The sequence below is a fragment of the Mercenaria mercenaria genome, unplaced genomic scaffold (genome assembly GCF_021730395.1).
Source record: "Mercenaria mercenaria strain notata unplaced genomic scaffold, MADL_Memer_1 contig_521, whole genome shotgun sequence".
NCBI lineage: Eukaryota > Metazoa > Mollusca > Bivalvia > Venerida > Veneridae > Mercenaria > Mercenaria mercenaria.
In genome coordinates this window covers 25,640-49,387 of record NW_026463400.1, presented here as the reverse complement: position 1 = coordinate 49,387, position 23,748 = coordinate 25,640, and the positions used below count along the sequence as shown (strand labels likewise).

The 23,748-nt window shown below is 35.2% G+C and overlaps 1 protein-coding gene across 1 annotated transcript in view; it reads left to right on the top strand.

Annotated features, from left to right (window-relative positions):
* The first annotated feature begins 426 nt into the window (after positions 1-426).
* Positions 427-23,748, top strand: part of LOC128554550 (von Willebrand factor A domain-containing protein 5A-like) — a 45,684-nt gene continuing 22,362 nt past the window's right edge. The window contains exons 1-8 of the mRNA XM_053535820.1: positions 427-539; positions 1,031-1,145; positions 2,362-2,532; positions 3,767-3,950; positions 9,259-9,467; positions 13,581-13,625; positions 14,725-14,748; positions 23,276-23,341. Coding sequence (XP_053391795.1) covers positions 427-539; positions 1,031-1,145; positions 2,362-2,532; positions 3,767-3,950; positions 9,259-9,467; positions 13,581-13,625; positions 14,725-14,748; positions 23,276-23,341 — 927 coding nt within the window. The remainder of the gene's footprint in view (positions 540-1,030; positions 1,146-2,361; positions 2,533-3,766; positions 3,951-9,258; positions 9,468-13,580; positions 13,626-14,724; positions 14,749-23,275; positions 23,342-23,748) is intronic.

The following is a 23,748-nucleotide window of genomic DNA, read 5'->3' as shown; positions in this document are numbered from 1 at the left end:
AGTTATTTGCCATTAAAAGCTAACTTTAAACAATAAGTACCGTAACTTTACATTGCTTTTTGCAAGAATTGGGACCCTTTTGCACTTAGTAAATGTTAGGTAGGATAATATTTCAGTTATACAGAGACAAAAAATTGAGATGTGCATCTGCACCCGCAAGGCGGTTCTCTTGTTATTGGTTATGAAACCACGTACTGACCAGATATATGCCATATCAAATGGCTGTCACTTTTTGTGTAGTTGGATTCAGTTTGATTATTAGTTGAAAAAAATGAAGTAAAGGGTAGACAGCAAGATGAAATTTGTTGGCGACATAGAATGGCATATACCCTGTATCAGAAATCTGTGTAAGACTCGATTTTTCCTTTATATCTTATATTTGTCACCAACAAATTACGAAACCACTAATTACCAATAACTAATTGTATGGTAATTTTTTTATCACAACTTCAGGTGTTTGTGTTAACAGATGGTGGAGTGAGCAATACAGATCAGGTGATTGGCCTGGTGAAAACGCAGTCATTGAAAACCAGTACAAGGTATTTGTATGCAACAGTGCAATATTGAACATAATGTTAGAGAAATTGCTTATAAGCCAGTACCAAACTCAGCTGAGCTGATAGGACAAAAGCCATGGCCAGTACAAAATTATGTGTATTTCATATCGGATTTCAACCTTTTGCAAGATAACAAGGTAAATATGAAATAAATTGATAATGAAATGATAGTAGACGTAAAACGTGTTTTCATGCAGCCGTCGGACAACATTCCTGATCTGATGTGAAAATATATGTAAGTTCACAAGGTTACTTTATGTGAACTTTTAAATGTTGCATATATTGATAAAACATGATGAGACACTCAGTCTAAAAGAAATACATAAGGAGCTCCTGATAGAAAATATAATAAAATTCAAGGGAAATGTATGAAATCAATGTTCAGTGTAATCTTTTTGTTGCTGTTTGTAAGTGAATGAAATCAAAAGTTCCACCAAATGCCGTTGTTCTGTCTTTTTACTTTATACTTGCAGAGTATTCTCCCTTGGAATTGGTCATGGAATGTCAACTGCTTTAGTGAAAGGGATAGCAAACAATGGAGGGGGTAAGGCGGAATTTACTGTTGGAGGTGACCGTGTGCAGTCTAAGGTAAGTTATCAAAAGTGTGTATAGAATTACTGAAAGATTATAGCACTAATTATCATGAATTGTTTTAACAGACGGACGGACGGACGGACGACGCGCGACACACGACGCACGACGGACGACTGACAACGGACTTTGAACGGTCCAAAAGCTCACCATGTGCTTTTGGGCCAGGTGAGCTAATAAAACCTCAAGATGGACTGCGTATAGAGGTTCAACTCTCTGGTATCACTAAGTCTTATTATTTCAAGCATACAACCACCATCCATAAAGGCTGTTTTACCCATTGAGACGGTACCAGCAAATATAGAAAGATTGTCGAAACAATAATCACGTCCAATGCAATTAATGCGGAGTTGAATTACAAAGCATTTCTGTCCAGAAGATCCTACAATCCCACTGACAATAGAAAAAATCTTGTCAAGAAGATTTAAATATCAATCTGGCAACAGGTGACTCTAACGTAGTGCGGGTCAGGAGAAAAATATTAAGATATCATGTAAAAAGGTTTGCTTATTGAACTCCGTATGTAAATGAAAATATTATCTCATTTACTAAGTATGAAAAACAATTTAACGCTCTTCTCCGCGGCTTTTCAAATTCTATTGTTTGTATGTAACCCACGATTATAATAGGTAACAGTTAACGGCCACGCGCCACACTTAACCACAATCCTATAGAATTTTATATAAAATATACTCGTTTTTGACAAGCGTCACTGTTCACAGTAAGGATTTTTATGCTTTTTCAGTGACTTTTTTTAAAAAAAAAAACTAAGCAACCGCACATATAGTATTAGAGATTTTAGCAACCGGTGTGAAGATTCCAAAGTTGAATGTTCATTTTTTTACATTTTGTTAATTCATATCTCAAAGGCATATCTTAAAACTTGTTTATTAAACATTCGCAGTTAGTCAAATTTTTTGTATGACTTTAGCAAAATCTTATAAGTGGTTGTGCAGGGGTAGTCCAAAATGTTCGGTTTTTCCAATGTGAAATTTAAGTTTCATTCTAGGTAATACCATATGATAGAGGGTTTAGTTATAACTTTCAACTACATGGCTTCAGTTACTTTAGTGGCTGTACTTTGGAAGGTATTGGCTGGACATATAAGAAACAAATATAAGTCTGAAATCTCCGTTTCGCATGAAAATTATATGTTAAATACAGGAATTTATTTTCTTAGTTGCTTCTGCACTTCAATTGTTTTAATGAACAGGTTGTATCATTACTGAAGTGTGCTATGCAGCCAGCCATTACAGATGTCACCATCAACTGGTATCTGCCACCTGATGTGACCCCTGTTTCCATTCCAACAGAACCACCAACCCTTATATCTAATGGGGAAAGACTAACTTTATTTGCCGTCTTGCAAGGAGTTAATAAAGAGGTGAGATTTTACAGCACAGAAAGCTCAAGTTCCTAATTAAATTGGGAGGCTCATACTCACCAACTGGTTTTATTATTGGACAAAAACAGGATTTGTTTCCTGATTTTTAAATTTTATTCCTTATGTTTAAAACATGTTTTGGATATTTGATACAATCTAATTTTGAGGGCAAGTGACAAAAGTTAACGATGCAGCAAATCAAATAGTCTCATTTCATGGTAATCCGTTGGTAGACCATTTAGATTCAGAACAGTTAAAAATCTGATTTAAAATGGAGAAGATTTGGGCATATTCGTGCTAACCGGGAACGATAATTGTTTATGGTCAGCTGATACCTGTATTGTTTGGGGGTAAGAAGTCTAGATCAGTGGCCTCTAGACTGAAAGTAGTTTCCAGGCCAATAACAGGAGCTAATTGTACCTGTGGCTTTTCAAGATCAGAATAGCCTCATGACTAAAACAGTTTCTTATTAATCTATTGCAAGGTTTTCCTGTGGTCAGTAAATAACCCTTGCTATTTTAGGGGATAGTAAGTTAAAGGTCAGTGTCACTGATCTGTAGACGGAACATGAATTTAGATCAATCACTAAATAAGCCGGCAAGCTTTAAAGGCTGATTACCAATGGTCATGATATTACCCCTATTATCTTTCTTTCAAAGCACCTTTGCATGTGCTTTTTCTTGAAGTGGGCGCTCTATGATTCAGGTATAATGTATATTATTTGGGGTCAGTAATTCAAAGATCAAGTTCACAGTGACCTCAAAATGGTTTATAACTAATGAACGCTTAAGCCTTGGACTATCAAACTTTGCGGAATGATTGCTTGTGGTCAATAGATAAACCCTATTATTTTGGAAACCAGTAGAGGTAAAGTTCAAGGTTCCAATGACCTTCAGACTTAAAACATTTGCAGAAACGGAAACTTTTGTTTGCGTGTGATCAGTGTCATTGCTTTTGGTGTCAACAGGTCAAAGGTCAATGTCACAGTAACTTCAAGAAAGAAACTAGAATTTTGAGTCTAGGATATTAAACTTGTAGGATAATTACCTATGGTTAGTTCATAATCCCTTTAGTTTTGGGGTCAAAAGTCAAGGTCTCAGTTTCAATATAAGCTTTATGTTAGCATTTGTTTTTATAAACTGTAGAATGCTTGTTTGAAATTTTGGTTTATATTTAGAAATTGAAAAAAATACTGTGTTTAGAACTGAATGATAATTGATCAATCTATTCATAGAAAGATTATCCTGAAAGTTCAGTGACACTGAAAGGTCAGCAAGATGGAAAACCACTAACATACAGATTGAACTTTGTTCTGGGTAAATCATCTGAGGTGTGTGTCTCAGCACCAGTTCATCGCTTAGCAACAAAATTGCAAATAAAGCTTCTACAGGACGAGGAATCAGCAATGTTAAGTGAAGGTATTTATAGTTAAAAATACAAGAAGTTAAAGAAACAAGAAGTTAATCGTTAATTAGTAATTGTTAAGTGTTAGCCTTGTTATTCAGAGGGTTTTTGCCTATTCTTAGTTTGACTCTTCAAAGAATTAGGAGAGCTTTTTCAGTCGCCCATATATCGGCAGTGTATTCAGGTTTACGTTTTATGGCAAGCTTCTCATTTCCACTATATCTTCCTATGTACTGACCCTGTTACCATCAAGCTTCACACAAGATCATACCTTTGTAATCTTAAAGATGGTTAATAAATCCTTGGTCGAGTTGAAGATTAAGAATCTGATTATTCACACTTATTTGAGCCGCACCATGAGAAAACCAACATGGTGAGTTTGCGACCAGCATGGATCCAGACCAGCCTGCGCATCCGCGCAGTCTAGTCAGAATCAATGCTGTTCGCTAACAGTTTCTCTGTTTGCTATAGGTTCTGAAAGTGAACAACATGGATCCTGACCAGACTGCGCGGATGCGCAGACAGGTCTTGATCCATGCTGGTCGCAAACCCACTATGTTGGTTTTCACATGGCACGGCTCATTTGTGTTCACTTAGTGTAATACAGGTAAGATTTTTCTGAAGACATGTTTAAAAGTTACATGTCCTGGTTGCCCAAGCAAGACAGGGTTATTTTTGAGTCAGCGCTTTCAAGCGTTTGACGAGTCCTTGCTATCGCCCGATTTCTCATTCTTATTAAATGGCCTCACAACACAGCGAAGTGATGTAGTTCCATTAGATTGTCTCTAATTTCAAAGAGTTCTAGATCGAATAAAGTTCAGATATGTCAATCCCATTTGCTATGACCAATATACGATGTAATCTGTCAAATTTATGACTTGTAATTGTGCAATACTCGAATAAAGCCACGTATTTTCTTCCGCGATAACTCATTGAGCATAAACACGCATAACGATTCTGCGGGATTTGGTAATACATTTGCGCATATGATTATGGTGACGAATTTTATGCCCTTTTGTCACAAAATAGCAAATATGATGTTCACAAATTCAAATAAAAACTGCATATTAACGTATTAGCCGAATTATCCATTTGTTACCCTGTCCGTTTAAAAAAATAATCTTGAAAATCATTGCGCAAATAACAAATTTATTGCACTGTGCATTTTATTAATTGCGCAGGCTTACCAAGCTTGCGTAACATCCAGCGAAAGACAAAATATAGTTCCAGAACATACTGCTAGTATTTTATTGAGTCGGGTACCTCTGAAAGCATTGGAATGTATCTTATCAAGGAGTTTACCACATAGATGAAATTAAATTATGACAGCTTCATTTTAAATGACCCGAATAAGACATGTGCAGTACGTTAATTCTTCCGCGAGACTTCGCGGATGAATCCTAACTACATTCTGGACACTTGTCGGCGAACACGCGTGACCTGTTTATAACAACGCTTCTACGACTTTGCATGGGTTGAATTTTGCAATCAGTAAGCGGATAAATTATCGGAAGAAGAAGCTCTTACTGGTTTGTTTAATTACTACTGATATTAAAAATGATTTTATTTCTTATTTTTTGAGAAATAAACAAATCGTCGAAACATTAAATTGTATTTTCTTGTAGTTTTTGAAATCGAAAGTAGATCGTCTGTTTGGCTGCTTTGACGAAATGGAACAACTTTTTTATGAAGTGATTTAAATAAGAGGTAATTTCACCGTAAACTTCAAGTCAAGGTCAGATACTGCCAATTGCTGCTAAATGTCTTCGTATCATCACAAATTGTAAATCATATTGTTGAAACTGGAGATTTAGAAAAGTGTTATCGTATCCGGATATGATATTTTGGGTAAATATCGAGCTGTGTTATGAAATTTTAACATTCAAGTAATAGATATGAAAGATATTATTGTAACAGAAATGATTGTAGAATTTATTTTTATAACACATACATAGAATTTATATCAGACTTATATTCTAGGGTCCCGAGGCATGACCTGAAAATAAAAATATGAAGTGACAATCATTCATACTTTGGATATTGTATGTGTAACACTTAATAGAATCCAGGTAATATTTAGAAATTGAAACATATAATTTTCAGTTAGAAAACGCACCAACGGCTGTATCAAGTGTCTACATTTTCATTTTTTTTGTGGTGATACCCCAAACCCTACTTGCAGGAGGGGGTATCCTCCGACACCCTCCCCCTATATTGCCACTTTACAGTTTGATACATTTGCCCTTTTACCAGCTGTCACAATGCCCATTTCAAAATCTGACTGCAGTTCAAAGCAGGAAGGAACACCCCTCCCCACACCCACCCTACTACCGACCACGTAAAATGGCTCAAACATTTTTCAGCCCAGTCTGGGCCTGTCTGTCTACTTGAATCAAAATGGATAATTGAAAGTGTAGTGCACGAACTTAGGGACTACTAACATATTTTGAAGGCGTTAACAGGTCTAAAATAGAATAAATTATGGTTTTAACTAAAAACGAACTAACGGTTATCTTTTCCGAAATTGGTAGCTAGTCCGAGTAACTTCCCTTAGTTTGAATGCGCAATTTTCCTGTCAGTGTAAATATTCATGACACTATATATTGACACTCAGCAACATTTACGTATCTTTAAATGCAAAAGTAAGTATACTTTAAATTCACATCACTTATGGTATGATTGAACAATACCTAAGATGTATGACACAGTTATCGCCAGGCTCTTTAGCTGTAAAATTTCTGAACAGTTCTTTCGTCCATCCGTTACAAATTGTATGTGACAATCCGCGCTATAAAATTTCAAAATATAAATTGTCATATTCAAATTTTATCATGTGCGAATATATACCAGCCGATAATTGTCCGTTTTGGTAATGCCGGAGGCAAATGTTTACTTGAAAAATATATAGTTATCGTCATGGGCAGTATCTTAGTGCCCGCTGTCAATCTGAAGTTTGTACTTTCAACAATTTAATTTTGCGAACAACTCTGCAATTTTAGAGAAATATATCGGGTTTAATTACTTATATAATGTCAAACAAAGTTTTACTAGACATTGTTTGAATGTTCATTTCATTGATATTTATTGTAACAAAATATCTGTTCCGTTGGGGGAAAAACTAAAAACAAACTGAAACTGGTAGAACTTGTTGAACATTTAATATTGTCTGTTCCATCTACAGCAAGCAGGCAGATGGCTATTTAAATTAAAATAATAGCAAATCTTTAAAGATTAAAACCTGTGACTCGTGGCAAAAATCAGCCAACGGGAAACTATAAAGAGTATTTTAGACAGCACATGTATATTCAATACTCTTTGTCTTTTTGTACACAACTAAGGTATATCTAGATATAAAATATCTTTCAAAATATACTGTAACCATTTGTTTGACAGCGTTTTAAATTCACTGAATATAATGCTTGTTCTTTCCACTTTTCTGATATGCTTGTTATGGACCCTAAAATTGGGGGAGCATAGTTGTAGCCACCTTGTCCATCACACTTACATGAGATCCATTTCGGTTTACTTTATTTCTAGATTTGGTCCTTCTCAGGTCATTCCTATGCGGGTTTGTTAGAACTTTGATACTTTGATACTACTGATAGAAATTGTATGAATCTTAAGAATTATTAGAATTAAAGCCTCAATTTACATACACCACTTTAATCGATTTCATTGATTTATTACCATACATAATCTGAGGAAAAGAAATATTTGAAATAAGTTGCATGGAAGCATATTATTTCTACCCACAAAACTAGTCATTCATGTGCATCCTGAGGTGTCGCTAATTGACCACGATGAAATCATATTATATTTCATAATTTATGACATATTTCGTTTATGCAGATGTTTTCAAAAGAGTGGTCAACTAAAACAGAGGTAGCACAGCTGTACATAATTACTAGTTCAGTTTAAAAGAAACAAGTTAATAGAAAACTTTAAAGTAAAACTTTAAATTAGATTAGGGGCCTCCGTGGCCGAGTGGTTAAGGTCGCTGACTTCAAATCACTTGCCCCTCATCGATGTGGGTTCGAGACTCACTCGGGACGTTGAATTCTTCATGTGAGGAAGCCATCCAGCTGGCTTACGGAAGGACGGTGGTTCTACCTAGGTGCCCGCTCGTGATGAAATAATGCACGGAGGGGCACCTGGGGTCTTCCTCCACCATTAAAGCTGGAAAGTCGCCATATGACCTATAATGTGTCGGTGCGACGTTAAATCCAACAAAATAAATTAAATTAAATTAGATTAATAATAGATAAAGAGAGAAAGAATGAAAGAAAGCATTTATCTATAAATTGTACAGCTGATTTTCAGACTAGGGAAATACAATTTCTTGTAGCATGGTTGCTAGAAGACAAAGTTACTAATCACAAAACAAATATTCAGTATGTTAAAGACCTAACCGATCACGTTAGAGAAATTAGTCATTTATTTTAATCTGTATGATAGAAATGTGCTTAAAATACTGAGAGAAAAATTGAGCATGCGAAATGTTGATGCAATGTTTTTTGAGCCACAGGGAAGGCTTTATAATAAGAAACGGAAGCGAAAAGATCAAAAAGCCCCTGTATTACCAATAGAACCGTAAGTTCGAAAAAGTTGTTGTACGTAATTTTCTTCAATTCTAGTGGGTCAGTCTTTTAAGTCAATCTGGGCATACTGTCATTGGACGATTCTACAAGAACTCTGTACTGTAGAAAGTGAAGAAGTTTTACAACAAGAAACGTCCAAGCAGAGAATGGTCAGGAGTGTATCTTACACATGACAACGCCCCCTTCTCACAAGTGCGAGATTGTTAATTCTTTTTTGGCTTCTGAAAAGGTGGAAGTTATAAATCATCCACCTTATTCACCCGACCATGTCCCTGTGACATTTTATATTTCAAAGGCTTAAGAAAATGCGTTCTGGAAACAAGTATCAGTCCAGAATTTCTCTTGGCAGCGCCTTTTATCAATGTCTCAAACAGATATCAAAAGAAGACTAATCATCTGCTTTTCGTGACCGGGTAAAAACGTTACAAAAATGTGTTTCTGTAAAGGGGGAACACTCTAAAGATTTGTATTAAAAATAATTTTGATAAAACGTAGGAAAAATCCGAGCCTAATGACAGAACTTTTTGTGGGACCCTCGTAAAATGATAATGTATTTGCAGAATTTTAAAGATAAATTAAAAGAGGTTTTTCTTAGTTTGCTGAAATTTAGCTTTGTTGATTAATGCTACCCACAGACACCTTAAAAAATAGCAACCCACGAATAATAATTTTATAGTGTTATATGTTGACATTGAAATCTCAAACACTCTGTTGTTTATTACAGATACTTATCACATCTCACCAGATTTGGGCAAGGAAATCAAAACATTCAGACAGAGAATTGTTGATCTTAGTCGTCATGGCAATATTGTATCCAAATATTCAGCATTTGTTGCCATAGATTCAGCGGGAAAGAAAGTTGAGAATAAAGCTGTTGAGCGGTCGTGTCCAGTACCTACTCTGTCTAAGGAATATATGAGCGGAATACAACCTGTAAGTTTTGAAGGAGTGTGTTGATTGATAATTTCAAGTGATGTTCCAAAAGTTGCCGTATAAGACTGATAACCGTATTATAACTGATCAGAATAATGAGCAATACATTTCGACAGAAAAGTCTGTTTTATGCCCCCGAAGGCAGGAATATTCAAATCGCACTGTCCGTCCGTGCGTGCGTCCGTGTAAATGTTTGTCTTGGCTGTTACTCTGCCATCCACGAAGGGATTTTAAATTAACTTGGCATAAATGTTCACCGTAATAAGACAACATGTCATGCGCAATACCCAAATTCCTAGCTCTAAGGGCAAGGTCACACTTATAGGTTAAAGTTTAACAGGGTCTGTTTAGTGTCCGGTCCATAACTCTGCCAACCATAAAGGGATTTTGAAAGAACTTGGCATAAATATTTACCATAATAAGACAATGTGTCATGCGCAAGACCCAGACCCGTGGCTCCAAGGTCAAGGTCACACTTAGAAGTTAAATATTAACATGGTCTGTTTCGTGTCCGGTTCATAACTCTGCTATTCCTCAAAGGATTTCGACATTACTTGGCATAAACGTTCCTCATAATAAGACAATGTGTCATACGCATGATCCAGAGCCTAGCTCAAAGGTCAATGTCACATTTAGAGGTTAAATGTTAACAGTGTCTGTTTCTTGTCCCGTCCATAACTCGATGAAGGTATTTTAAAATTCCTTGGCATAAAGGTTCCCAATAATGAGATGACATGTCATGCGCAAGACCAAAACCCCTGGCTTCAAGATCAAGGTCACACTTACACTTACAAGTCAAATGTTAACAGGATCTGTTTCGTGTACGGTTCATATCTCTGTAATTCATCATGGGATTTTGAAATTACTTGATATAAATGTTCCCCACAATAAGACAACATGTCATGCGCCAGACCCCTATCTCTAAGGTCAATGCCACACTTAAAGGTTAAATGTTAACATGGTCTGTTTTGTCCCGTCTATAACTCTGCCATCGGTGAAGGGATTTAAATTTACTTTCCATAAAGGTACCCTATAACGAGATGATGTGTCATGTGCAAGACGCAGACCCCTAGCTCCAAGATCAACTTCATACATATAAGTCAAAGGTTAACATGGTCTGTTTCTTATCTGGTCCATAACGCAATTATTAAGGGATTTGAAAATAGTTTGACACGAATGTAACCACATTGAGACGGTGTGTCGCGCTTATGACCAAGGACTCTCTTGTCAAATTCACAAATGATTGATATCTTAACTATTCTGTCTGTTTGCGCAGAGTAAATTATGGAATGCTTTAAACTTATTTTTTGTCTCCCAAATTTCCTTAGGTGTGTGGGTTGGTGGGGAGTGGGGGGGGGGGGGGGGGGGGGGGGGGGTTCACTAAGAGTTGCACTTTGTTCGTCCACCCAAATTTGTGTCGTGCATATCTCAAAAAGTATTTGACCAAGAGTCATTAAATCTCACAGGGTTGTTATTCAGTACGTGAAGTTATGCACCTGGTGTTTTAACTGGGACCTCACGTAGCCAGAAGAGAGTTATGGATCTTGCACGAAAGGTTTGTGTTGCATGTATCTCAAAAGGTATTTGACCCAGGATTATGAAACATTACATGACAATTTTTTTGTGCCGCTCCCCCATGAGTGGTGGGGGCATATAGATTTGGTCTTGTCCGTGCGTCCGTGCGTCCGTCCGTCCGTCCGTCCAAAGTTCGTGACGCGCTAGCTCAAAAAGTATTTGATATAAATTGATGAAACCTTGCATGAGTTTTATCATGATATGAACTTGTGCACCTCCTATTTTCCGTCTTGTTCCGCCCTCTATTTCCAGAGTTATGGCCCCTGAAATATTAAAAATGGACATTTTCACCTTGTGACGCACCTAGCTCAAAAAGTATATGATATAAATGGATGAAAACTGTCTTGAGTCTTTACCATGATATAAACTTAGGCACCTCTTATTTTTAGGCTGGCTCCACCCCCTAGTGTTAAAGTTTTGGCTCCTGAAATAGTAAAAATATGCATATTTTCACCTAATTATGTCCCTAGCTTAAAAAGTATTTAATGTAAATTCATGAAACCTTGCTTGAGTCTTTATCATGATGTGACCTTGCACACTTGGCATTCTTTTTGAATTTTAGTGCTTATTACAGAGTAATGGCCCTTGAAATAGCCAAAATAGTGGATGTTTTGTTTGTGATGCTCATGGCTCAAAAAGTATATGACATAGAATAATGAATCCTTTTCATAAAATGTTTGTTGAGGCTATACCCACTTCCGACTGCAAACATTTAAATTATTGCCCCTTATTTGTGACAAATGCACCAGTGGGGGCACACCTTGTGCCCTACAGACACATTCTAGTTTTATTCTGCATTTGAAGTTGTGTATCTTGGGTTCACTCAGCAAGACTAGAGTCATGGCACTTGACGTAGTAAAATATACGCATAAAAAGGTATAACTGTTGTGTCACACATATATCAAAATATATTTGACCAATGTCCATGAAAGATCTTAGGAATGATAGTCAGCATGTGAATTGTGCACCTGGGATTTTTTCCAGATTTCTGTGTGTCAGACCAGAGCATAGCCCTAGATTGTCAAAAATATGCATAAAAGGAAAACAAGTTCATGTCGCATGTATCTCAAGAAGTATTAAACTTAGAATAATAAAACATTAAGGGATTGTTATATGAGGTTCCTTTACTACGTGAAAAATATACTAAAAATGCTAAAAAGTTTTTCTTGCATATGTCTTAAAATATTTCACATAGAGCCATGAAACTATGAAGGGATACTTTCCAGCATGTAAATTTGTGAACATGAGATTTTTTTTTTCACTTTGAAAAACAAAAATTATAGCCCTTGGCATGAGACAAAAAAATAAAAGTTTGTGACCGATGTACATAGTTTCACTCGTCTAGGTCAGAGATATGATCCGTCATTAGCCGAAAATGAACATAACTGATTAAACGTTTGTGTTGCAAATGTTATAATCTTTTTACCTGAGTCATGGAACCATGCACAGTTTCGAGAGTTGGGGACACCTGTGTCCTAAAGATACAGATCTAGTTGTTTTTATTAATTAAGATAACAAAACCCATGAAACAGTGAAGCAATTAAAGATAAATCACACACGGACGAATATATCCTATTTGATATTGCATATGTATCTGTTTTTATTTTCCACTTAGTTTTGACATTGAAGGGGAATAAGCTGACGGTATCTTTGCGCGAATGTACCTGAAAAAGCAATAGGGGAAATGTTGTCTCTCTTTGCAAAAACAAATACAAGAAAAATGTCAGAACTTCAGTTGCTTATATAAACAAAACTTAAGAGAAATAATTTTTGGTTATTCGAAAGAACCTTAAGCCTTAACAGTTATGAACAAAAACAAATAAACTCGTAGAAATGCACAATTTTTAATTTAAGGAAGTAGGTTACCTTAATATTTGTATGTGCGCATGCCCAACCGGAAGGTAACGTGAGGATTTACAACAACGTTTACGACAAACTAAATGTGTTTGTTCATCTATTTTTCTGAGAAAAACATCATTTCCCTGTGTCTGATCGGATGCTTAATGGCTTAATAATGCGGAAATAATGAATGAATTACCTCAGAAACGCTACAAAACATTGTTGTCTTAAAATGACGCAATCGACATCATGACGTTACGTGTCAGTCACCGCGCAAAACTAATAACTATTTTCTTGAATGTATGTAATTTTAAATAGTTATATGGAAATGTAATGATTAATATAAGAAAGTGAATGATGGTAACTGATGTTATTTGGAATATACTTGGGTGAAAGGTTGCTTATAAGGGCCATTTTCAAATAAACTTTAGAACGTTTTATTTGTGATACCCTTTTTTCGTTTTCACTGATAGTTGGTACTTATATACTTTCTATATACTCTCTATATACTCTCAAATTGTTAAATTTCAGTAGAAAATAGCGATTTCTTGAATTAAATTAATGTTGCCGTGGAAACGAATCCTGTAACCTATATATCTAAATGTAAAATTCAAAGGCGTTTACACTGGTCTATTTAAGGAACAAAGTTTCAGCTTTTTATCTGCATTTCAACACTAGTCATGAGAATATATATTTCAGGTATTACGAACAGCGAAATGTTGCTGTGTTAAATATCTAACGATGGTAAAGTACAACAGTTATATATCTCATACTGCTGTAAAAGTGCTACACGTTTAGCTTGCTTTTAAAGTACATGTATACCTCTTTGTCATGTATTGCTTACGTTAATATCACTTCTGTGAATATATTTCATTTATTTATAAGCCAGAAGAATTGAAAATTATAAATATAATCTGAATATTGTACATGTGACTTGATAAATGCCTTGGGCTTAAACAGTGTCACAGAGAATTAAGTGAAAATCTTTTTATGCCCCAACATTTATGTGTTGCTGCTGTCCGTACATACATACGTCCGTCCGTACGTCCTCCAGAACTTTCACAGATTAAAGTGCAGATGTGACTTTTGCTGTGACTATTTTTACCGTTATTTTACAGTTAATGCCCTTTGGTAGTTTTGCTTTATATAATGTAGATAGAAAAATTGGCGTTAGTAAATTTCAATCATATTTTTCGTTAACCAAATTGATTAAAGAATGGTTCGACCCTGACATTGTCGTGTATTGCTTATACATATATGTGTAAATTTTAGATGTTTACAAGTACACATTGAAGAGCATGGTTTCCGGTACTTTTCCACGTCCTCAAGCGCTCAGCCTATATACGATATTTTCATCTCTCACACTGCTGTGAGAGTGCTACATTGCTTTCTTGCTTTAATTTACAGTATACACCTATGTCATGATAGCTTTTCAGATTTGAATGATTTAAAATTTGCAAAGCCCCTCCATTTATAGCAGATGGTTGTTTGTATTTACGTTGACGTCACTGTTTTGATCCTATTTAATTTAAAAATATTTTCATATATTTGTTACCTACAAGAATGACAAAATATGTAATCTGAATATTGTACATGTGACTTCTGAAACGCACTCGGCCAATACATTGTCACAGAGAACTTGTGAAATACTTTTTAACAACTGTTTTCGATTGTTAATTGTTAATATTATAAGAAGTATGTCCGGATATTATTTAACACGACACAATTTACAAACAATTATTTCAATCGCTTGTATCACTAATAAGTAGATTGCAAAAATAGTATCTGAGGTCATCAAACCAACGTTACATTATTATCTCTAAGTTTACATTTGTTTTGGCAGAGGACACAAGTTCACAAAGCCGAGGTAAGAAAATTACGGATTTCTTAATTTATTTAGATTTGTTGGCTAAGATTTCAAACTCTTATTGTAGACATTTTTTGTAGATTTCTCCCTCTTACATACACGAATATACAAGTTGGAATATTCTAGAATGTACATATCACACTAAGAGTACTGTACAGAAATGTCCGGAAAGACCCTCATAGCAATGAACACGTGAATTCATTTACTAGCTATGTATTCAAGAATCTATAAACCAATCAATAGGAATAAATGTTGTTCCAGTATTAATATATCAAGATATAGGTATGCATATTGTGAGCATTCCAAGATTGGTCATGTGATAGGCCAGTGATTTCTCTTTTATTTATATTCTTCTTAAAACTTTGGACATATACCTGCAGAATGTTGTCGATTATTACTTGAAACTAAAACAAGTGCCCGTTTATAGTTTGTGTTAATATAATTTATGTATCTATGAGCCGTGTGCTCATATCACGTGACTTTGACGTGAGTTTTTCGGCAACACGGCAAGCTAATTTGACAACAACTTGTCGATTCGAAACTTCAAAGCAATGTAAGTTCTTTATTTCTTGATAAATAACGAGCAAATAAAGCGCAGACTAAGGCAAAAAAATGAATCCTTAATACACAAGTAAATGGTTTTATGAATAGTTGAACAGTTTCCGCCTAAAAAGAAAATCATTTTCGTTTGAAGACATTTGTGTCGAAAGACCGCAAGCAAGTGCCCATTTTGACAGACAAAAAATCGGTTAATTGTTGACACCAATGTTGTATTACCAATTCACATAGACTTTAAATGTGAACCTGTTTGAGACTTGTTGGAGATAATATGGCTATATTATTTAAAAACTTTAATTGGAAAATGCAAAATAGATCATAATATACTGAGATGGCAAGCCCGTTAGTACGGCAAGCTGTTTTTTTTTTACATTATCGTCCAGTGAGTCGCACTTCTTAGAAAACAAACAACGGATGTTCACCAAAAGCAGATCAGTCTACTAACCATAAATCACATATCACATCAATCTTCAAAGTCTGGTAGACTTTAAGAACTTCATGTCCTCATCTGCGTTACCCCATTGCCGTTGCTTTTATCAAACGTGCAAAACCAACTTAAGTGTTATACTTTCTTGTCCTAAGGATCACCGAATTCAACACTTTGTTTTGAAATAAAATTTCATTGAAGCAGGTGCTAATGGGGCGTAAACATTGTTGTATTTTTCATAATTGCTCATGAACAGTCAGAGGGGCTTCCGTGGCCGTGTAGTTAAGGTCGCTGAATTCAAATCACTTCCCCTCACCGATGTGGGTTCAAGCCTCACTCGGGCGTTGAATTCTTCATATGAGGAAGCCATCCAGCTGGCTTACGGATGCTCGGTGGTTCTACCCAGGTGCCCGCTGGTGATGAAATAATGCACTGAGGCAGACCCGGGGCCTTCCTCCACCATCAAAACTAGAAAGTCGGCATATGACATATGATTGTGACGGTGCAACGTTAATCCCAACAAAACAAACGAAACATGAACAGTTATGGTCAAACCGAACCTGTTTGCTTTCCTCTGAAAACTTTTTCAAGAATGATCTTCTTTAGAAATTCGTGCGTTTCGACTGTGACAGTCACATATTAAAATTTGTTTTTAATGAGCTTGTCTTCAAATTCTTTATTTTCCATCTAAATAAGTCAGAAGTTAACTCGCAAGAAAACTACACGTAATCTATCCCGATAACTTACTCGGTATCCGAAAACGAAAATTATTTCATGAATTAACTGTAACGCTATGTCTTTATAAAAAAGATATATGATAATTATAAATGTTTGTTAAGACATGTTAAATAATTGCACATGTTTGAACATCGTTTTGTATTATGCCGATCTCTTTAATTATTGACAAATATCTAAAACAAGCACAGGGACCTGTACATCTTATTTCACCAAATTACTTTGGAAAGTTTCATTGAAGACTATAATTGAGCCGTGCCATGAGAAAACCAACATAGTGGGTTTGCGACCAGCATGGATCCAGACCAGCCTGTGCATCTGCAAAGTCTGGTCAGGATCCATGCTGTTCACTAATTGCTATTGGCTCTGAAAGCAAACAGCATGGATCCTGACCAGACTGCGCGGATGCGCAGGATGGTCTGGATCCATGCTGGTCGCAAACCCACTATGTTGGTTTTCTCATGGCACGGCTCAATTGTAGATACAATATTTGCGAAAATATAATCAAATTGTGACTGTAGACTCTCATTGTGAAAGTTTGTGTGATATCTTCAAAAATCAAACACATGACCCTATCTTCTTCATCTGGCAATTTTACCGAGCCTGCAACATTTTCGTTTTTGTCGTGTTGAGTGACCTGTGAAGTTTCCGCTTTTCTCTATTTCAAAGTATATTATGATCTATTCTAACTATACTATGGTTTTCAAAAAAATGAAGTATGGAGCGAGTTTTTTGTGCGTCAAGCAATATACATACCTGCTGTGAAGAAGAAAATATTTTCTTAAAGAACGGACCTCTTGAAAATCACTGCAAACAATGAAACTATGAATTCTGTTAAGTCGGAACAGCTAGGGAAGATGTGCACCTTTCTAAACATGTCCCAAATTGTAGAACCACTAACTGATGTTATAATGTATACGGTAGACTGTAATTATGTTTAAAAATGTTTCATTTCGATGGCTTCTGCAGTAGAAAAACAAATGCATGTATGTTCTTAATTTTGGTACGCGCATCAACATACTAGGAGGAACGTAACTTTACGAGAAAAAGTACACACCAAGACACTATTGTTCACGTGTTGTGGCAAAGGTTATTTAATTAGGAGGCGTAGTTACAGCGTTAAGTATTTGTCTGCCAGTTAAAAAATATTGAGAATATATAACCGAATATATAACCGATATGAGTTTTGATTTTTGTTCACAATCCTTTTTCACAACACTTTCGTCATCTGATTACATGTGATTATGTTTCAAGCCGCCCACAAAGTTGTTATCGGGTTCCTAATGATAAGATGGAAGACAGCTCCAATAAATGTTCTTAGCACTTCAATATTTAGATAACATCTGATAATCAAATGAAACTGTTGTGCTGCTTTTTAAATGCATTAACAACTCAGAACAACGCTGAAATTCACAGTTGTAATTGTTTTGCAGTCAAGCACGCTCGCAACTCCTTCCTCACATACATATATTTTGATGTTAATGTATTTATCTCATAGGTGCATCGTATATGGAGATATAAGAGACATGTAGCACGAGGCAAGAGAACATGGAAAGCAATAGTCATGTGATGTTTGTGACCACATGACTCCAAGGATGACTGACTTGAGTGAATACATAGAATACATAGCGCGTCACTCTGCGGAGAGGAAATCTTTGTGAAAGTGTGCGAACAGGTGTTCAATTGAAAAAGTATCGTTAATACATGAAAACATGACAACATATATGCTTTCCATATATAAGTATATAGTCATTGTGTTTTAACAATACTGTTGGCGTGGACATTTTGTACATGTAACAACCAAAATAATCGCTTATGTAATACACGATCGCGCTACTGATTAATATAGATACAGGTAATTTGTGAATCAAAATAACAATATAATCAATGAGATATAATTCAATAAAAACGAGAAAAAATAAACTGTAAGAAACTTAAGATGAGGTAAACATACTTTTGTATATTTCTGAGACTTGTTATGTATCAGCATTTCCATGTTGGGTGAATTGTCAAAGTAAAGATTACAGTCCATTTTATAAGTATTATATAAGTATATTAAGGTTGATCTTAAAGTAATATCACCGGGACTATAGAAAATTGTTTAAACGAAGGGTAGAACAATTTATATCTATGTACCTTGATCTGATTGCGATATTTTTTCTGAAGAGGCATAGGTGGTAAATCTTGAATCTCCATGTATTCAAAATGAATCAGCCCTGTAAAATGATATTTGCTGGACTATGTTATCAGGATTAAATATGTGTACATCTTGATATAACGTTCGTAATCATTTAATGAAGAATAATTGCATGACAGATGTAGTGACATAACTTTCAGATCAACCATCACGTAAGTTCCCTGGCAACCATTGGTGCATTTGTGTTTTATCACTTGTTTGACATCATGGGAGCGAAATAAAGCCATTACATGAATTGGATAATACACTAGTATAATAAAGCTTCGTCGTTGACATCATTTATTTATAGGAGACGTTGGTTGAATTTGCTTTGTACATAATAGGTAAAGAATAAGAAATTTTGATGATCAACATGTCAAGCTTACGTGTGATAAAAAGAAATATTATATTTGTATCTTTCCGCATTGATTTTTATAAATTCGTTGAATAAAATTGATTAAACGCTTTGAAGAGCTCCCGCATTTTATTATCTTATTTCTAGTCGTTTAATAAATTCAATTGCCCGCCTGCTTAGCTCCGAAGGGAGAGCGTTGGTCTACGGATCGCGAGGCCACGAGTGAGTTCGATCCCTGTGCGGGGCGTATGTTCTCCGTGACGATTTGATAAAAGACATTGTGTCTGAAATTATTTGTCCCCCACCTCTCATAATTCATGCGGGGAAGTTGGCAGTTACTTGCGGAGAACAGGTTTGTACTAGTACATAATCCAGGAACACTGGTTATGTAAACTGCCCACCGTTACATGACTGAAATACTGTTGAAAAACGGCGTTAAACCCAAAACAAACGAACAAACAATAATAACTTCTGTATGAATAGACATTCATGTAATATCCTCTATTACATTTAGTTGTGGTCTCAAACTAAGTCACTAGGTCAGATCATAGAAAATCCTTGCGGACACTCTAGAGGCCGCATTTTCAACTTGGTCATCATAATATATCATTATCAGAATGTTTGTCTGTATGAAGTCTAGGTCAAGTTCAAAATTAATTTACCTGAAATTAGAAACAGTGCCATTGTGTCAAAACATAGTGTTAACACTCAAGAGGCGACCTTTTCTTCCTGATCTGTATGGGGCTTAATCAGAATGTTTCTCTGTGTAAAAGCGATGATATTTTAGTTCGACTATACAATGTACAGGTCCGTCTCCAAATTCAGCTATATAGGGATATGTCGCAAAATTTTTGTACACACTTATGTGGCCTCAATCAGTATCTCGCTGAAACGCATACATGTTTTTTGCAAAGAAACATGGTATTTCCCCGAGCGATTGTATTACAATAGGTACAGTGATAAATCATTTTAAAATGGCCAGTATTTAACATAACACATTGACGAAAACACGTCATCCTTAAACGGCATGAAGCATAATACAATTCGTTTCCCCATGCGACTAATACATTTCTACTAGACCAGACTGAAATATTGTTGAAAAACGGTATTAAACCCAACACAAACAAACAAACAAATTAGTATTTTTACTAAAACAAAGCAAGTGCTTCGATCAGTGGATAAGTTCATACTATGTAGGTAAGTCTAGTTTTGATCTTCAAGAGAAATAGTCTGCGTTTCCCACAGATATATGAATATTGATCAGAAAATAGAATTTGTGCAAGGAACGGAAAAGTTTGATGGAATATAATACTATTAACGTTTTAGGCATTAAATACTTTTTATTCATGGTAAAAAGAATAACATTTTGTGGCAAATTTTTTATTTAAACTATTTTGGAGTAAATTTCAATTGTAATGTTTTTTCTTTAATGAGACGATATACGGGTTTGCTTTAAAAAATGTATTTTTTATGGTAGTACAAAAACGTGGTAAGATATTTTATCGACAATAAGGTTCTATGTATTTCTTTTTACTAAATATGATATACTTCTCAGATCGATGTACAGAAACTCAGTCAGGTCTGCATCATTTACACCCATAAATGGTTAAATTATGCTTCCTGCTTTTTTTTTTTTTTTTTAATTTTTGATGTTTCTGATACAAGAATTAAGGATCGATCAATCAAGTACAGTATTTTCCATTTTAATATGATCAACAACTTGAAATATCTAATAAGTCGCTAAAAGCAAAATCGGTTTGTTTTTTTGCAAATGATTTATGCCTTTCCTTTCAGTGTGATCCTGATTTTACCGACAAAGGTGTTTGCGAACAATAATGAGACAAATCGTTACGTAGCTAAATGTTAAGACGGACCTGTATGTAGAGAGCTATCCAACTGGACACGGAGTCGGAATCCGTTCCTCATTTACACCTTCAGTTTAGTTTTGATGCACTTTCGCTTTATCGCTGTTATTACTCGATGGATTTGCTTCAAACATGAAATTTTTATTTGTCATCATTATCCACATTTTATCACACAACAGCCATAACTCTAGCACTAGTGGTTCATAAATTATGCCCAAGTTTTAATTATCCTTCTCAAGTGGAGGAATATAGTTTTGGCATTACAAATATTTCCGTCCGTCTTTCTGTCCGTCCGTACGAAATCATATCTACGACGTGGTTTGAAACATTTAAATAAAGCTTGGAAAAATGTTAACTGCTGAAGGGCATATTTAGTGATTTTATTTGGTTTTTTTTCTCCTTCCCGAGTAATATCTCAGAATTATTTGTAGGATTTCAATAAAACATAGCAGAAATGTTTCAAAGAATCTATTTACAGATTTTATTAACTGCTAGAAAGACATTGGGCTCTGCAAGTATTATTGCAATTACTTGAGAAAGGCATGATTTATGGCCGTTTGTACTTCTATTTATAGTACTTAAATAGTCCATTTCTGTCCGTCCAGATGCATATCTCAAAATTGGTTTGTAGGATTTCAATAAAATAGAGAAATGTGAAAATAAAGCATGGCACAATTATTAGCCGCCAGAAAAATAATTGGCCCTGCAAGTGTTAATTTGATTGCTTTACTTGAGGAAGACAATGTTTATGGCCGTTTGTACTTATATCTATTAAACTTAAGTAGTCCCTTTTTGTCCGTCCGGTGTCATATCTCAGACATGGTTGAATGGATTTTAATACACATGATTGAAATGCCCTAGGGAAATTTGGCCATGTAAGTTTCAGACAGATTGCTTGAGGAAAACGAGATTTATAGTCGTTTGTACTTTATGTATATAGTGTTTTTTATTTCATTTTTGTTCGTCCAAAGCCATATTAGACATGCTTTGATTTATTGCAATAAAACAAGAGAACATTTAATAATGTTAATTGTTATTGGGAAATGTGGCCCTGCAAGTTTCAGTAAAATTGCTTCAGGGACACATGTGTTTTGGCCATAAATTCTTTTATAATACATATCATATGGGTAATTTCTTTGCACATTTTATGTCATTTTAAATCCATTTTTGCTAACATAATCCTTTATCAGATGACATAAGGTCCGTATTCTGGCAGATATATTTCATGAATTATGCCTCATTTTCACTTAAAATAAATTTCAGTTTTATTGTATTTGATCACCTGAGCATTAGGTGATGGTCGAATGTTTTATGTCGCTGACTTCAAATCATTTGCCCCTCAATTATCAAGGTAGACAAAAGTTCCGTTTACTGTACATGAATTAGATAAGAAATCAATTTCTGTTAGAACTAAAGTCAAACTTAATTAGTTACAAAGACAGTACACATTGATATATAGTGTTATAAAAATAATTTGGACAATTATAGACACTTATCAGAAGAAAAAGGGGTAATCTTAGAATCGAGATATTTAAAAAAAAGTAAAAATGAAAATGTTTATGTGAAATTAGGTATTTCTTGGGTGTTATATATCAGAAAGGAATATCGGGGCTATAGGACTGCACTTTTCCGACCGTCCGTCAGTCCGTCTATCTGCAGTTTCATGTCAGGCTCATAACTCTCATTCATCAAGGGATTTTAATTGCATGACATAAATGGTCCCAATGTTGAGACAACGTGTCATGCACAAAACCAAGGCCCCTATCTTAAAGATTAATGCCACACTTAGAGGTTATAGGGTCTGACATCATCTTTCAATGGATTTTAATAATTTTATTACTTGGCACATATGTTCCCCATAATAAGATTTATTTTATGCAATTTGTATCTATGATATTGCATATACAGCTGCAGATAAGAGATTATTAGGTTATACTGCAGTTGAGAAAATTACAGTTACCTTCCAGTGTTACGAACGTTTTCTGTTCTTAGGTTGAATTACCTCCCTTAATGGGATTAATTAGTAAAAAGGTTGCAAAATACCTTCTGTTTTGCCGTCGTTTGTGACTATTATAGGAAAAACAGTTGACAATTATAGAGACAAATGTTGTCAACATCGATAGCCATGAAATAGTGTAGTGTATACAGATTTCCGGACCAGATAAAATGTTAGTTACAATGTATGTGAGGGTCTCTTTTAATAGTTGTTGAAACATCTTTTATCTTGTTGTGTAAATAGCTAGTTGCCGACATGGTTTGTTTAGGCGAGGATGCCGTATTCTCAGGGTTTTGGGATTGTGCATAAACTGCGCTCCGTTGCGGGCAAATGTCCGTATGGCCAATAAGAGAATTTGTATTGCATGACAATACTTCATTTACTTGTTATCTGATCATTTTGCTTTATCAAACAGAGTTCGTGTTCAAACAACGAAGGCGTTGATGAGTTTTGTTTGCCGGAACCAAGATATAAAGAAATGGTATAACGTTTCTAATTCTTTTCTATCTTTACATTTCATTTATAGCTTGTGGTGTACTGATTAAATACATTGTCGACGAAACTTAAATAAATTCATGATGTGAACATCGGTGAAAATATCTTTCAATCATTAATGTTAAAATAAAATAAATCAAATGCTGGGTTGCCATAACAACTAGAACCATTCCAAATTGAGATATTTAAAAAAGGTTAAAAATGAAAATGTTTCTGAGAAATTAGGTATTTCTTGGGTGTTATATAGAATAAATCAATATCGGGACTATAGGACTGCGCTTTTCCGTCCGTCCGTCCGTCCATCTGCAGTTTCATGTCAGGTTCATAAATCTTTCATTCATCAAAGGATTTTAATTCATGACATAAATGGTCCCAATGTTGAGACGAGGGGTC